Source organism: Salmo salar, chromosome 23, assembly GCF_965601325.2.
Source record: "Salmo salar chromosome 23, fSalSal1, whole genome shotgun sequence".
NCBI classification, from domain to species: Eukaryota; Metazoa; Chordata; class Actinopteri; order Salmoniformes; family Salmonidae; genus Salmo; species Salmo salar.
The window spans coordinates 7,221,238-7,237,182 of NC_138313.1; the positions used below are offsets into that span (position 1 = coordinate 7,221,238).

The 15,945-nt window shown below is 45.1% G+C and overlaps 1 protein-coding gene across 7 annotated transcripts in view; it reads left to right on the plus strand.

Moving 5' to 3' along the window:
- Positions 1 to 15,945, plus strand: part of LOC106584009 (myomegalin) — a 116,807-nt gene that overhangs the window by 66,404 nt on the left and 34,458 nt on the right. For 3 of the 7 annotated variants that reach the window (XM_014168750.3, XM_014168752.3, XM_014168754.3), the window contains one exon: positions 15,706 to 15,843. In XM_014168750.3, the coding sequence (XP_014024225.3) occupies positions 15,706 to 15,843 (138 nt within the window). Of the gene's footprint in view, positions 1 to 12,564; positions 14,863 to 15,705; positions 15,844 to 15,945 lie in introns of those variants that run through there. The other 4 variants (XM_014168746.3, XM_014168747.3, XM_014168748.3 and 1 more) reach the window with 2 other exon arrangements.

Genomic DNA, 15,945 nt, shown 5'->3' on the forward strand with positions numbered 1-15,945 from the left:
ATTTAGCAGACACTCTTATCCAGAGCGACTTACAGTAGTGAATGCATACATTTCATACAATTTCATGCATTTTTTTTGTACTGGCCCCCCTGGGAATCGAACCCACAACCCTGGCGTTGCACACACCATGCTGGCGTTGCAAACACCATGCTCTACCAACTGAGCCACAGGGAAGGCCATGTGGAATTTCTTTCATTCTTAAATGTGTTTGAGCCGATCAGTTGTGTTGTGACAAGGTAGGGTCGGTATACAGAAGATAGCCCTATTTAGATTAAGTCCATAGCATGGCAAGAACAGCTCAAATAAGCAAAACGAAAAGACAGTCCATCATTACTTTACGACATGAGGCAATTAACTGCACCTCAGATTGCAGCCCAAATAAACGCTTCACAGAGTTCAAGTAACAGACACATCTCAACATCAACTGTTCAGAGGAGACTGTGTCAATCAGGCCTTCATGGTCGAATTCATGCAAAGAAACCACTACTAAAGGGCACCAATAAGAAGAGACTTGCTTGGGCCAAGAAACATGAGCAATGGACATTAGACCGGTGGAAATCTGTCCTTTGGTCTGATGAGTCCAAATTGGAGATTTTTGGTTCCAACCGCTGTGTCTTTGTGAGACGCAGAGTAGGTGAATGGATGATCTCTGCATGTGTGGTTCCCACCGTAAAGCATGGAGGAGGTGGTGTGATGGCGCTTTGCTGGTGACACTGTCAGTGATTTATTTAGAATTCAAGGCACGCTTAACCAGCATGGCTACCACAGCATTCTGCAGCGATACGCCATCCCATCTGGTTTGCGCTTAGTGGGACTATAATTTGTTTTTCAACAGGAAAATGACCCAAAACACACCTCCAGGCTGTGTAAGGGCTATTTGACCAAGAAGGAGAGTGATGGAGTGCTGCATCGGATGACCTGGCCTCCACAATCACCCGACGTCAACCCAACTGTGATGGTTTGGGATGAGTTGGACTGCAGAGTGAAGTAAAAGCAGCCAACAAGTGCTCAGCATGTGGGAACTCCTTCAAGACTTTTCAGAAAAGCATTCCAGGTGAAACTGATTGAGAGAATGCCAAGTGTGCAAAGCTGTCATCAAGGCAAAGGGTGACTACTTTGAAGAATTTCAAATGTAAAATATATTTTGATTTGTTAACACTTTTTTGGTCACAACATGATTCCATATGTGCCGCCCCATAGCCCTGATGTCTTCACTATTATTATACAATGTATAAAATAGTAAAAATAAAGAAAAACCCTTGAATGAGTAGGTGTGTCCAAACGTTTGACCGGTACTGTACGCACATTATGTTTTGAGTGGACCCCAGGAAGAGTAGCTTCTGCTTTAGCAGTAGCTCATGGGGATCCTAATAAAATACTAAATATTGAGATTTAGTCTTTTATTCTATTCTTCTATTTATGTTTGCTTGCATAATGTTTTACAGAGCAAATCAAAGAGAAGAGGTCATGTTTATGTTCATGTGTGACACAACACACACACATTGTTATTCCAAAGGTTAAACTGGGTCTCCTGACTGACTGACGACTGCTATAATTACAATCAAATCACAGTCTGCCACTTTGGTCTTTTTTTAGCCTTTCTTTACTCTCTTTATGCCACTTTTCTTATTTTTCTGTCATTTCCAGATAAATAAACAGTGAAATAATCAGTAAAAAGACTTCTGTAATTTCCACTGATTAGGATTAATACAGTTTTGATTGTGTTGATCATTAGGGTTGATTGCTGTCATGGCATCTCGTCTCCAGGGTTCAGTTATTAGATATTTTTGGGTGAGAAATGTACATTGGAGGTTTGTCCACTGAGTTCCAAAGGTCTACACCCCCTGGAGAAAACAAATCACATATCATCATGTTATATCAACATAAACAGCACTCATAATGAAAGATAGGGTGGGGAAGATTCATGTTTCCACTGCATGGGAAAGGCTTGGAGCTTGAGAGGCAGGATTTGGGTTAAACTCTCATCCCTGCACACAGCATCATGTGACTGGAAGGGAGCAGGGACCCTCCTCCCCTTATCCCCCTTGTTTTTGGCTGAAATGAGGGCCTATGTGTGTGAAGGCCAAAAGCCTGAGTGATGCTGGGAAATTCCTGCCACGGGGAAGAGATGAACTCATTCTTACATAGTAGCCTATGACTTCAGCACAGTAGACAGAAGAACGTTTCAAGCAAATGAACATGATATTTACATTTACATTTACATTTAAGTCATTTAGCAGACGCTCTTATCCAGAGCGACTTACAAATTGGTGCATTCACCTTATGATATCCAGTGGAACAACCACTTTACAATAGTGCATCTAAATATTTTAAGGGGGGAGGGGGTTAGAAGGATTACTTTATCCTATCCTAGGTATTCCTTAAAGAGGCGGGGTTTCAGGTGTCTCCGGAAGGTGGTGATTGACTCCGCTGTCCTGACGTCGTGAGGGAGCTTGTTCCACCATTGGGGTGCCAGAACAGCGAACAGTTTTGACTGGGCTGAGCGGGAACTGTGCTTCCTCAGAGGTAGGGGGGCCAGCAGGCCAGAGGTGGATGAACGCAGTGCCCTTGTTTGGGTGTAGGGCCTGATCAGAGCCTGAAGGTATGGAGGTGCCGTTCCCTTCACAGCTCCGTAGGCAATCACCATGGTCTTGTAGCGGATGCGAGCTTCAACTGGAAGCCAGTGGAGAGAGCGGAGGAGCGGGGTGACGTGAGAGAACTTGGGAAGGTTGAACACCAGACGGGCTGCGGCGTTCTGGATGAGTTGTAGGGGTTTAATGGCACAGGCAGGGAGCCCAGCCAACAGCGAGTTGCAGTAATCCAGACGGGAGATGCCAAGTGCCTGGATTAGGACCTGCGCCGCTTCCTGTGTGAGGCAGGGTCGTACTCTGCGAATGTTGTAGAGCATGAACCTACAGGATCGGGTCACCGCCTTGATGTTAGTGGAGAACGACAGGGTGTTGTCCAGGATCACGCCAAGGTTCTTAGCACTCTGGGAGGAGGACACAAGGGAGTTGTCAACCGTGATGGCGAGATCATGGAACGGGCAGTCCTTCCCCGGGAGGAAGAGCAGCTCCGTCTTGCCGAGGTTCAGCTTGAGGTGGTGATCCATCATCCACACTGATATGTCTGACAGACATGCAGAGATGCGATTCGCCGCCTGGTTATCAGAAGGGGGAAAGGAGAAGATTAATTGTGTGTCGTCTGCATAGCAATGATAGGAGAGACCATGTGAGGATATGACAGAGCCAAGTGACTTGGTGTATAGCGAGAATAGGAGAGGGCCTAGAACAGAGCCCTGGGGGACACCAGTGGTGAGAGCGCATGGTGCGGAGACAGATTCTCGCCACGCCACCTGGTAGGAGCGACCTGTCAGGTAGGACGCAATCCAAGCGTGGGCCGCGCCGGAGATGCCCAACTCGGAGAGGGTGGAGAGGAGGATCTGATGGTTCACAGTATCAAAGGCAGCAGATAGGTCTAGAAGGATGAGAGCAGAGGAGAGAGAGTTAGCTTTAGCAGTGCGGAGAGCCTCCGTGACACAGAGAAGAGCAGTCTCAGTTGAATGCCCAGTCTTGAAACCTGACTGATTAGGATCAAGAAGGTCATTCTGAGAGAGATAGCAGGAGAGCTGGCCAAGGACGGCACATTCAAGAGTTTTGGAGAGAAAAGAAAGAAGGGATACTGGTCTGTAGTTGTTGACATCGGAGGGATCGAGTGTAGGTTTTTTCAGAAGGGGTGCAACTCTCGCTCTCTTGAAGATGGAAGGGACGTAGCCAGCGGTCAAGGATGAGTTGATGAGCAAGGTGAGGAAGGGGAGAAGGTCTCCGGAAATGGTCTGGAGAAGAGAGGAGGGGATAGGGTCAAGTGGGCAGGTTGTTGGGCGGCCGGCCGTCACAAGACGCGAGATTTCATCTGGAGAGAGAGGAGAGAAAGAGGTCAAAGCACAGGGTAGGGCAGTGTGAGCAGGACCAGCGGTGTCGTTTGACTTAGCAAACGAGGATCGGATATCGTCAACCTTCTTTTCAAAATGGTTGACGAAGTCATCCGCAGAGAGGGAGGATTCAGGAGGGAGGAGAAGGTAGCAAAGAGCTTCCTAGGGTTAGAGGCAGATGCTTGGAATTTAGAGTGGTAGAAAGTGGCTTTAGCAGCAGAGACAGAAGAGGAGAATGTAGAGAGGAGGGAGTGAAAGGATGCCAGGTCCGCAGGGAGGCGAGTTTTCCTCCATTTCCGCTCGGCTGCCCGGAGCCCTGTTCTGTGAGCTCGTAGTGAGTCGTCGAGCCACGGAGCAGGAGGGGAGGACCGAGCCGGCCTGGAGGATAGGGGACAGAGAAAATCAAAGGATGCAGAAAGGGAGGAGAGGAGGGTTGAGGAGGCAGAATCAGGAGATAGGTTTGAGCAGAGGGAAGAGATGATAGGATGGAAGAGGAGAGAGTAGCGGGAGAGAGAGAGCGAAGGTTGGGACGGCGCAATATCATCCGAGTAGGGGCAGAGTGAGAAGTGTTGGATGAGAGCAAGAGGGAAAAGGATACAAGGTAGTGGTCGGAGATTTGGAGGGGAGTTGCAATGAGATTAGTGGAAGAACAGCATCTAGTAAAGATGAGGTCAAGCGTATTGCCTGCCTTGTGAGTAGGGGGGGAAGGTGAGAGGGTGAGGTCAAAAGAGGAGAGGAGTGGAAAGAAGGAGGCAGCGAGGAATGAGTCAAAGGTAGACGTGGGGAGGTTAAAGTCACCCAGAACTATGAGAGGTGAGCCATCCTCAGGAAAGGAACTTATCAAGGCGTCAAGCTCATTGATGAACTCTCCAAGGGAACCTGGAGGGCGATAAATGATAAGGATGTTAAGCTTGAAAGGGCTGGTAACTGTAACAGCATGGAATTCAAATGAGGAGATAGACAGATGGGTCAGAGGAGAAAGAGAGAATGTCCACTTGGGAGAGATGAGGATTCCAGTGCCACCACCCCGCTGGCTCGATGCTCTAGGGGTATGCGAGAACACGTGGGCAGACGAAGAGAGAGCAGTAGGAGTAGCAGTGTTATCTGTGGTAATCCATGTTTCCGTCAGCGCCAGGAAGTCTAGGGACTGGAGGGTAGCATAGGCTGAGATGAACTCAGCCTTGTTGGCTGCAGACCGGCAGTTCCAGAGGCTGCCGGAGACCTGGAACTCCACGTGGGTCGTGCGCGCTGGGACCACCAGGTTAGAGTGGCAGCGGCCACGCGGTGTGAAGCGTTTGTATGGCCTGTGCAGAGAGGAGAGAACAGGGATAGACAGACACATAGTTGACAAGCTACAGAAGTGTTGTTTCTTGTATTATTGTCTCTTGTGTCTTTAGAGAACTGTTTCACTTTGATATCCTTTTTCTTCTGTCCTGATTTTCTCTTTCTTTTCTTCTGTTAACTAGATATTCTTTGTTGTTCTTCGTTAGCTAGCTAGCTTCTTCCAAAAGAGTCCCTAGCAACTGCTTAGCAACTGGTAAACAATTCAGCTAGCTAAGATAACTACAATTTTATGAAAAATAGTTATTTTTCAAAAGCCTATCTTCTTTGTTTGTTGCTTGTTTTTTCTCCTATTCAGTCTTGCAGTTTTCTTTTGCTTTTTTCCGATGTACTTCACTCTAAAAACCATGTAAATTTCAATATTTGTAGGAGCTCATTTTTCAGCTGCTGCTGCTCAAATTGGAGTTCTGGAACGTCATTATGATATGATGGCCTAATTCTAAGTTTCAAGTACAAACACACAGTGCCCAGTTGATCAGTTCAGAAGTAAACGTTTAATGTTATTTTCTATTAGGCTATGCGTTTATATTTCTATTATGGATTATAATAACATGACATGCCGATAATGACAGCACCATACTTTTTAGACCTATACATTTCTACCTGCATGACTATCTATAAAATGGGACCGTATAAACTGAAGGGATAATAATATAAATGTATTTGGGAGGAAAGTATAAAGTGAACTCTATATGTTGATGTAATGTGATGTTTTTTAGACAGGCAGGCATTATGCTCAGGAGAGGAAGAATATATCACCCCTGTTTCGGGGAAATGGTACATTCCAGTGTGTCAAAGTCAGGGTTGCCATGTGAGTTGTTTTCTGGAAAATTGGTCTACTTTGAAAATGATGTTGCAGGGGGAAATGTATTGGTCGGGTTGCAGGTTTTTGGGTTACTTCTAAGTTGCACCACGGCCACCATTGGCATCTCTCATAAAGTAGATATAAATTGAAAAAATATATAAACGCAACATGTGAAGTGTTGGTCCCATGTTTCATGAGCTGAAATAAAAGATCACAGAAATGTTACATATGCACCAAAAGCTTATTGCTCTCAAATGATGTGCACAAATTTGTTTACATCCCTGTTAGTGAGCATTTCTCCTTTGCCAAGATAATCCATCCACCTAACAGGTGTGGCATATCAAGAAGCTGATTAAACAGCATGATCATTACACAGGTGCAACTTGTACTGGGGACAATAAAAGGCCACTCTAAAATGTGCAGTTTTGTCACCCAACACAATGACACCGATGTCTCAAGTTCTGAGAGAGCGTGCAATTGGCATACTGACTGGAGGAATGTCCACCAGAGCTGTTGCCAGAGGATTGAATGTTAATGTTGTTTATTTACTATAAGCCTCCTCCAACGTCGTTTTAGAGAATTTGGCAGTATGTCCAACTGGCCTCACAACCGCAGACCACGTGTAACCAAGCCAGCCCAGGACCTCCACATCCGGCTTCTTCACCTGCAGGATCGTTTGAGACCAGCCACCCGGACAGCTGATGAAACTGAGGAGTATTTCTGTCTGTAATAAAGCCCTTTTGTGGGGATAAACTCATTCTGATTGGCTGGGGCTGGCTCCCAATTGGGTGGGCCTATGCCCTCCCAGGCCCACCCATGGCTGTCCCTGCCCAGTCATGTAAAATCCTTAAATTAGGGCCTAATGAATGTATTTCAATTGACTGATTTCCTTCTATGAACTGTAACTCAGTAAAGTCTTTGAAATAGTTGCATATTGCATTCATATTTCATATATTCATATGTTTTGTTCGGAAGTTTACATACACTTAGGTTGGAGTCATTAAAACTCATTTTTTCAACCACTCCACAAATTTCTTGTTAACAAACTAGAGTTTTGGCAAGTCAGTTAGGACATCTACTTTGTGCATGACACAAGTAATTTTTCCAACCATTGTTTACAGACAGATTATTTCACTTATAATTCACTTATCACAATTCCAGTGGGTCAGAAGTTTACATACACTAAGTTGACTGTGCCTTTAAACAGCTTGGAAAATTCCAGAAAATTATGCCATGGCTTTAGAAGCTTCTGATAGGCTAATTTACAGAATTTGTATCAATTGGAGGTGTACATGTGGATGTATTTCAAGGCCTACCTTCAAACTCAGTGCCTTTTTGCTTGACATCATGGGAAAATCAAAAGAAATCAGCCAAGACCTCAGAAAAAAATTGTAGACCTCCACAAGTCTGGTTCATCCTTGGGAGCAATTTCCAAACGCCTGAAGGTACCACATTCATCCGTACAAACGATTGTATGCAAATATAAACACCATGGTACCACGCAGCCGTCATACTGCTCAGGAAGGAGATGCGTTCTGTCTCCTAGAGATGAACGTCCTTTGGTGCGAAAGTGCAAATCAATCCCAGAACAACAGCAAAGGACCTTGTGGAGATGCTGGAAGAAACTGGTACAAAAGTATCTATATCCACAGCAAAACGAGTCCTATGTCGACATAACCTGAAAGGCCATTCAGCAAGGAAGAATCCACTGCTCCAAAACCGCCATAAAAAAGCCAGACTACGGTTTGCAACTGCACATGGGGACAAAGATCGTACTTTTTGGAGAAATGTCCTCTGGTCTGATGAAACGAAAATAGAACTGTTTGGCCTTAATGACCATCGTTATGTTTGGAGGAAAAAGGGGGAGGCTTGCAAGCCGAAGAACACCATCCCAACCGTGAGGCACAGGGATGGCAGCATCATGTTGTGGGGGTGCTTTGCTGCAGGAGGGACTGGTGCACTTAACAAAATAGATGTCATCATGAAGATGGAAAATTATGTGGATATATTAAAGCAACATCTCATGACATCAGTCAGGAAGTTAAAGCTTGGTCGCAAATGGGTCTTCCAAATGGACAATGACCCCAAGCATACTTCCAAAGTTGTGGCAAAATGGCTTAAGGACAACAAAGTCAAGATATTGGAGTGGCCATCACAAAGCCCTGACCTCAATCCTATAGAAATTTGTGGGCAGAACTGAAAAAGTGTGTGCGAGCAAGGAGGCCTACAAACCTGACTCAGTTACACCAGCTATGTCAGGAGGAATGGGCCAAAATTCAGCCAATTTATTGTGGGAAGTTTGTGGAAGGCTACCCAAAACGTTTGACCCAAGTTAAACAATTTAAAGGTAATGCTACCAAATATTAATTGAGTGTATGTAAACTTCTGAGCCACTGGGAATGTGATTAAACAAATAAAAGCTCAAATAAATCACTCTCTACTATTATTCTGACATTTCACATTCTTAAAATAAAGTGGTGATCCTAACTGACCTAAGACAGGGAATTTTACTAGTATTAAATATCAGGAATGGTGAAAAACTGAGTTTAAATGTATTTGGCTAAGGTGTATGTAAACTTCTGACTTCAACTGTATATATACATGTGAAATGTCAGAATAATAGTAGAGAGAATGATTTATTTCAGCATTTATTTCTTTCATCACATTCCCAGTGGGTCAGAAGTGTCTATGTCCTGGAAAGTTGGCTGTTGTATACAACGTCCTTCTATTCACATTAGTGCACGTTAGAAACAACTGTCCCGGTTTAGGGACACTGATCCCGTAGAACACGGTAGAACTGATGCGCATCAAGAATTAAAGGTAACAAAGCACGGGAAAAGGTCATTGGGCGCACTAGAGCGAATTAGATAATTCTCTCCTCGATGTTATTCTAACAAATAATCCTGATAGGTATCAGTCTGGTGTTTTCTGTAATGACCTTAGTGATCACTGTTTTACAGCTTGTGTTTGTAATTGCTGCTCAGTAAAACGACCTGTCCTGATTTGTCATTGACACTTGCTAAAAAACTTTAATGAGCAAGCCTTCTGTAACGGCTGTCGTGGTGAATGGATGACCAAAACGCAGACGGGATGTGAATGCTCATCTTTCTATTTAATTAGAATAAAATGAACACAAAAACAAGAAACAATAGACCGACAGGAACAGTTAGCAGGCTAACATAAAGCAGTGCTAAAACAACAACCCACAAACCCCAGGTGAAAAACACCCTCCTAATATAGGACTCCCAATCAGGCACAACGATATCCAGCTGTTCCTGATCAGGAGTCACAAGACTAACACAGAAACAGACATACTAGAAAACACATACAGACTTCTGCCACGTCCTGACCAAAATACTACACAACTACTCCCTCTGCTGGTCAGGACGTGACACCTTCCTTCCTGAGCTGGCCTCTGTTAAATGGTAGTGAATCAGCTTCATCCCCTATGTCAAAGACACTTGGGCCTTATTTTTTTTTCAGTGGTATTGTTAACAAACATGCCCCCATAAAGAAAATGAGAATTAAAAATAGATTAAGCTCCTGGTTCGAACGTGATCTTACAGAGTTACTCCACCTCAAGAATTGCATTTGGCGAAAGGCTCAGCACACGCATTCTCAGGCTGACTGGCTCTCGTTCAGGCAAATTAAAAATAAGTGCACTCAGGCTATCCGGAAGGCCAAAGTTAGTTACTTCAAGGAGCAGTTTTCTCTCTGTGGATCTAACACCAAGAAGTTCTGGAAAACGGTTAAAGACCTGGAGAATAAACACTTCTCCTCACAGCTGCCCATGTCCCTTAATGTTGATGATGTGGTTGTTACTGACAAGAAGCACATGGCTGAGCCCTTTAATCACCACTTCATTAAGTCAGGATTCCTATTTGACTCAGCCATGCCTCCTTGCCTGTCCAACATTTCATCTCCCACCCCTTCTAATGCTACTATCCCCGATGCTTCTCCCTTTTTTCCCCCTGCCCCGCTACAAAATTTCTCCCTGCAGGCAGTCACTGAGTCCGAGGTGCTAAAGGAGCTCCTGAAACTTGACCCCCAAAAAACATCTGGGTCAGATGGTTTAGACCCTTTTTTCTTTAAGGTTGCTGCCCCTATCATCGCCAAACCTATCTCCAACCTTTTTAACCTCTCTCTCCTTTCTGGGGAGGTTCCCATTGCTTGGAAGGCAGCCACGGTTCGTCATTTATTTAAAAGGGGAGCTCAAGCTGATCCTAACTGTTATAGGCCTATTTCTATTTTGCCCTGTTTATCAAAAGTGTTGGAAAAACGTGTCAATAATCAACTGACTGGCTTTCTTGATGTCTATAGTATTCTTTCTGGTATGCAATCTGGTTCCCACTCAGGTTATGGATGTGTCACTGCAACCTTAAAGGTCCTCAATGATTTCACCATTGCCCTTGATTCTAAGCAATGTTGTGCTGCTATTTTTATTGACTTGGCCAAAGCTTTTGATACGGTAGACCATTCCATTCTTGTGGGCCGGCTAAGGAGTATTGGTGTCTCTGAGTGGTCTTTGGCATGGTTTGCTAACTACCTCTCTCAAAGAGTGCAGTTTATAAAATCAGAACATCTGCTGTCTCAGCCACTGCCTGTCACCAGGGGAGTACCCCAAGGCTCGATCCTAGGCCCCACACTCTTCTTAATTTTGTAAGTCGCTCTGGATAAGAGCGTCTGCTAAATGACGTAAATGTAACAACATAGCTCAGGCAGTAGCTCACTGCACTCTATAGCTCACTGCACTCTATACTCCTCTGTAAACTGGTCATCTCTGTATACCCGTCTCAAGACCCACTGGTTGATGCTTATTTATAAAACCCTCTTAGGCCTCAATCCCCCCTATCTGAGATATCTACTGCAGCCCTCATCCTCCACTTACAACACCCGTTCTGCCAGTCACATTCTGTTAAAGGTCCCCAAAGCACACACATCCCTAGGTTGCTCCTTTTCAGTTCGCTGCAGCTAGTGACTGGAACGAGCTGCAACAAACACTCAAACTGGACAGTTTTATCTCAATCTCTTCAATCAAAGACTCAATCATGGACACTCTTACTGACAGTTGTGGCTGCTTTGCGTGATGTATTGTTGTCTCTACCTTCTTGCCCTTTGTGCTGTTGTGTGTGCCCAATAATGTTTGTACCATATTTTGTGCTGCTACCATGTTGTGTTGCTACCATGTTGTTGTCATGTTGTGTTGCTACCATGCTGTGTTGTCATGTGTTGCTGCCTTGCTATGTTTTTTTTTAGGTCTCTCTTTATGTAGTGTTCTGTTGTCTCTCTTGTCGTGATGTGTGTTTTGTCCAATATTTATATTTTATTTATTTTTAATCCCAGCCCCCGTCTCCGTAGGAGGCCTTTTGCCTTTTGGTAGGCCGTCATTGTAAATAAAAATGTGCTCTTAACTGACTTTCCTAGTTAAATAAAGGTTAAATAAAATATAATTATTAATAGCAAATTCAGTGATTGAAATTATGACCCCATCCTCAATAGCCTATTCCAGCAGGCTACTGGGAAACACAAGTGCTTCTTACCTCGAAATTGCAAATGAATTAGTCTGTTCATTTGATCTAAACCAGCTGCTAAATCGTTCAGTTTACATCTTGACCACATCTTGCCTAGGCTACTGTAGACTATCTGAAATAAAATGTAGGCCTATCAGGGACTATAGGCTACCTTCGCCTATCAAAGCAAACCATGGCAAAGTTGAATTCCAATCATAAACCCGGATTTTAGTCTGTAGCCTATGCCTATTGAAATGACATGTCAATCTCGCAAATGGGCCATTTGTACCTGTTTGTCGTCTTAACATCTGGCACATATTAACTGCACAATTGCCAGAACATAGCCTAACATTTATTTTTTTCTTCTTCCAAGTGTTTCCTGCTCAGAGATTGAGATTCTCTGTTCAACTTTCATCATTCAAACTCATCTTTCGGATTTAGCTTTAGTTATGCACATGCGCAAAAGGGATTTATTTACAATTATAAACCGGGTTTGAGGCCTGATGCTGATTAGCTGAGAGCCATGGTATATCAGACCTTATACCATGGGTATGACCAAGCATTTTTTTTACTGTTCTAATTACGTTGGTAAACAGTTTATAATAGCTATAAGGCACCATGGGGTTTGTGGTATATGGCCAATATACCATGGCTAACGGCTGTATCCAGGCACTCCTTGTTGTGTCTTGCGTGTTGTGTCTTGCATGGTATATTGGCCATGTACTGTACCATAACCCCTCATGCCTTTTTGCTTAATGAAAGCAGTCAGTCATCAAGCAGTCAGTTAAATCGACATCCATTGTTGGAAAATTATCTGGGGAGTTTAATAAGGGCAAATTCTATTTTATCTTGCAACATATTCAAATGTATTTATTACCTCATGTCATAGTTTGCAATAATTATTATTTTGATAATCCGAATTTAGCTTCTAACGTCGTTACAAGTTACGTCGATATTCCTTATTTATTGTATAAATGTGGCAACTCTTTTGCTGTAAAAAAATAGTTATTTTTCAGGCCTTTTGTGCGGGTTTTGTTTAGTCATTGGGTTGTGTATTTGGTGGGCCTGGCAACCCTGAATAACGTTTCCATCGCGCCCTGTTCTGATACACATGAAAACCCCGTGGAAACCATCGGTTCCATCTTCTCCCTTCCTCGTCACACGGTCCGGTAAACTGCTATCAGGGAGCCGAAAAATAACGGGACACCCACACCTTTTTTATAAGGACGTCACCACTACAGTATTTTTCTTTCGGGTGGTGAATTCCGTGTTCGTGTTGAATTAGCTGAGATGAGACAGCGCAACTGTAATTTGTTGTCTTGGATGAGCCGTGTCAGAAAATGCAGTATGAGATGACATCGGCAGTGAAAAGAATAGCGTGATATATTTTGTTTAGATCTGAAATGAGCACTATTGATAATGTATGATCTGTTTGATGACATTTTGTGAAGAACTGAAAGCGTTTCGACCGATTAGACGCAGTGTCGGGAGACACTTACAACGACACTGGATTTGGGCGCTTATCACAAATGACAGACGTCTCTTTCTTATTACGCTATATTCCATATATTGACCATGTTTAATTAGACTACAGTCTATATTTTTAGATGATCTTGAATAGATATAATCGCGATTGAATAGAAATCATTGCGCCCCTTCAAAGCACTGCAAAGAGCATAGGCTACCCCGTTTTTGATGCAACGAAGAGCTTTCATAACGGCAAATCGGCACAATGTACTAGTAACTACTAGTCTATTAGCCTACTATTTATTTTGAACACATAATACATAGAAGAAAAGTAAATGATCATTGCACAGCTAAATCATTTAAATAAAACCATGGATTATTGATCTCCAAACTGCTGGCACAATACATTTTATTTTATTGCCTGAACAATCTGAACAGACACAATTCCCCTCCAGTAAAACTGAGAGCAGAATTTCTCTGTAATGTTGGACATTAAAATGAAGGAGGCGTGTCGGATCTGCGCCCGCGAGCTCTGCGGTAATCAGCGGCGATGGATCTTCCACCCGGCCTCCAAACTCAACCTGCAGGTGCTGCTGTCCCACGCCCTGGGCAGAGAGTTGACCCGTGATGGCCGGGGGGAGTTTGCCTGTTCCAAGTGTGCCTTCATGCTGGACCGCATGTACCGCTTCGACACAGTGATCGCCCGCGTGGAGGCTCTGTCCCTGGAGCGCCTGCACAAGCTGCTGCTGGAGAAGGACCGGCTGAGACAATGTATAGGAGGCTTGTACTGGAAGAACAACACCGAGGACCAGACCCAGGATCAGACTGGGATGGGAATGGGGATAGGGCTAGGGGGTACTGGGGCTGGAGGGACAGAGAGTGGTGGGCGGTCTGAGGGTGACTCCCCTGTGATGGACCTCTCAGCCCTGCAGGAGGCCAGGTACAGCTCCCTGCTTCAGGGCGACCTGGCCTATTCTGTGTACGAGTCCTGGGCCGACCACGAGGACCAGCAGAGTCCGGTCCCGGATCACCAGCACCACACCCAGCATCATCACCCTCAATGCTCAGGATCAGAGACTCTGTCTGGGCATCGCTCCAGGCGGTGCAGAGGGTGTGCGGCTCTCCGTGTGGCCGACTCTGACTACGAGGCCGTGTGTAAGGTACCTCGGCGGTTAGGCAGGAGGAGCACGTCGTGTGAACCCTCCACCCGCTACTCAGGCAGTGCCATGGGGGGTGAGGAGACCTCCACAGGGTCAGAGTCCACGCCTGTCCCCTCCAAGTCCTCTCCCATGGGGCCAGAGAGCGACAGGACTCTGTGCGATGGGGATACAGAGAGGATAACCCTCAGCCCGGGCTCATCGATAGAATCTCAGGACACAGCCGTGGACGTGGCTCAGCCCTGCACCGCTCACCAAGTTGAGGAAGAGCAGAGAGAGGGAGGAGAGAAGGACCCAGGGAGGGATCAGAGGAGAGACCCTCGTCTCCAGGGGGATGATGCCCCCAGGGAGGGATCAGTCTCTGGGTTGACCATGGAGCTGGCTCTAAGTCTAGTGAGGATCTGGGAGTACAGACCTCTAAAGTCCCCTCAAGGCAGCAAGCTCCCTATCCTGGTCAAACCCAAACTGGAGACGGGCCTCCCTGGGCTCCCCCTGTCTCTCAGAACCCCAGACTATGACCTCTACTCCCACCCTGGTATCCCAGAGCTGGTGACCCCCAGCAGTCAGCAGGAGCTGCAGACAGAGCTGTCAGAGATGGAAGAGCAGTGGCTTGATGACTATGTGCAGTGTGGTCCCTTCTGCTTCCAGCAGGTACCTAGCAAGACCACCACCAGCCCCTGGCTCATAGAACAGACACACTGGAACTAACAAGACCAGATAGAGAGGCTTGAATTGGGGAAGGAGATGGGATGGTATCTACTGGCCTGGAAGGGTCGTGATTCTACAGACAATCAAACCACTTTTCCCCATCGTGATCCTAGCAACACGTCTGTAGCCACGACAACGGTTGCTATATGAACAACGATGCCCCGTGTTAGGCATGCTCTCCTCTGTTTAATCCACCTCCATAGCTTCCTTTGTCATGTTAATCATTAGCTAGCCTTGATACATGGCTAGGAATGAGCGTACTGATATTCTGAAATAATGGCCACTTGATAAGTATGACTCCGGGAGTTTAGTGGGTTGGTTTTTCCACTAAAGGTTGATTCACTGAACTGATGGAACAGCGTGTAATCATTAGAGCCCAGCTTGAGTCTTGTGTGTGTATTAGTGTGTGTGTGTTCTACCTGTAATGAGTTTACAGCACATTATGTTGGAGCAGGATTGGTTGATCTTTGAAATGAAACGACAAGGATATTTGAGTTATTTCACTATCCCTGACTACTAGAGACTTTACAGACCAAAACAGCCCCTCTTAATCATAAAGATAGCTCTATAGAGCTGAAAAACAAAAAACAGGAAATAAATGCCACTCTGCCGTGGAAACAGGGACTACTTTCTCAGGAAGTTATGGTGCAGTGAACTGACCTCATCACTTTCCACTCTCACACAGGGGCATGGGAAGTGTGTGTGTGCTTGTGTGTGTAAATATACGTGCATTTTGTCATTTTATAAACCTGAACCTATTTGTGTGTGTTGTGTTGTGTGTTTCAGAGGCTGCTAGATGAACAGCAAGGCCAGCTTCGTCAGTATGAGACTGCTGAAAGTCAGTGTGTTACTGAGCTCCAGAAGGCCCAGCTCCAGGTCCACTCTCTACAGGCCAAGATCAGAGAGAGCGAGGCCAGGAACCAGGTACCACTTCCCCCTCAGACTTTCACCATTCCTCCTTCTGAAGCAGTTCCTATTTTTACTCTACTTGACCATAGCATACTGTAGACATGCATCAAGGGCGGA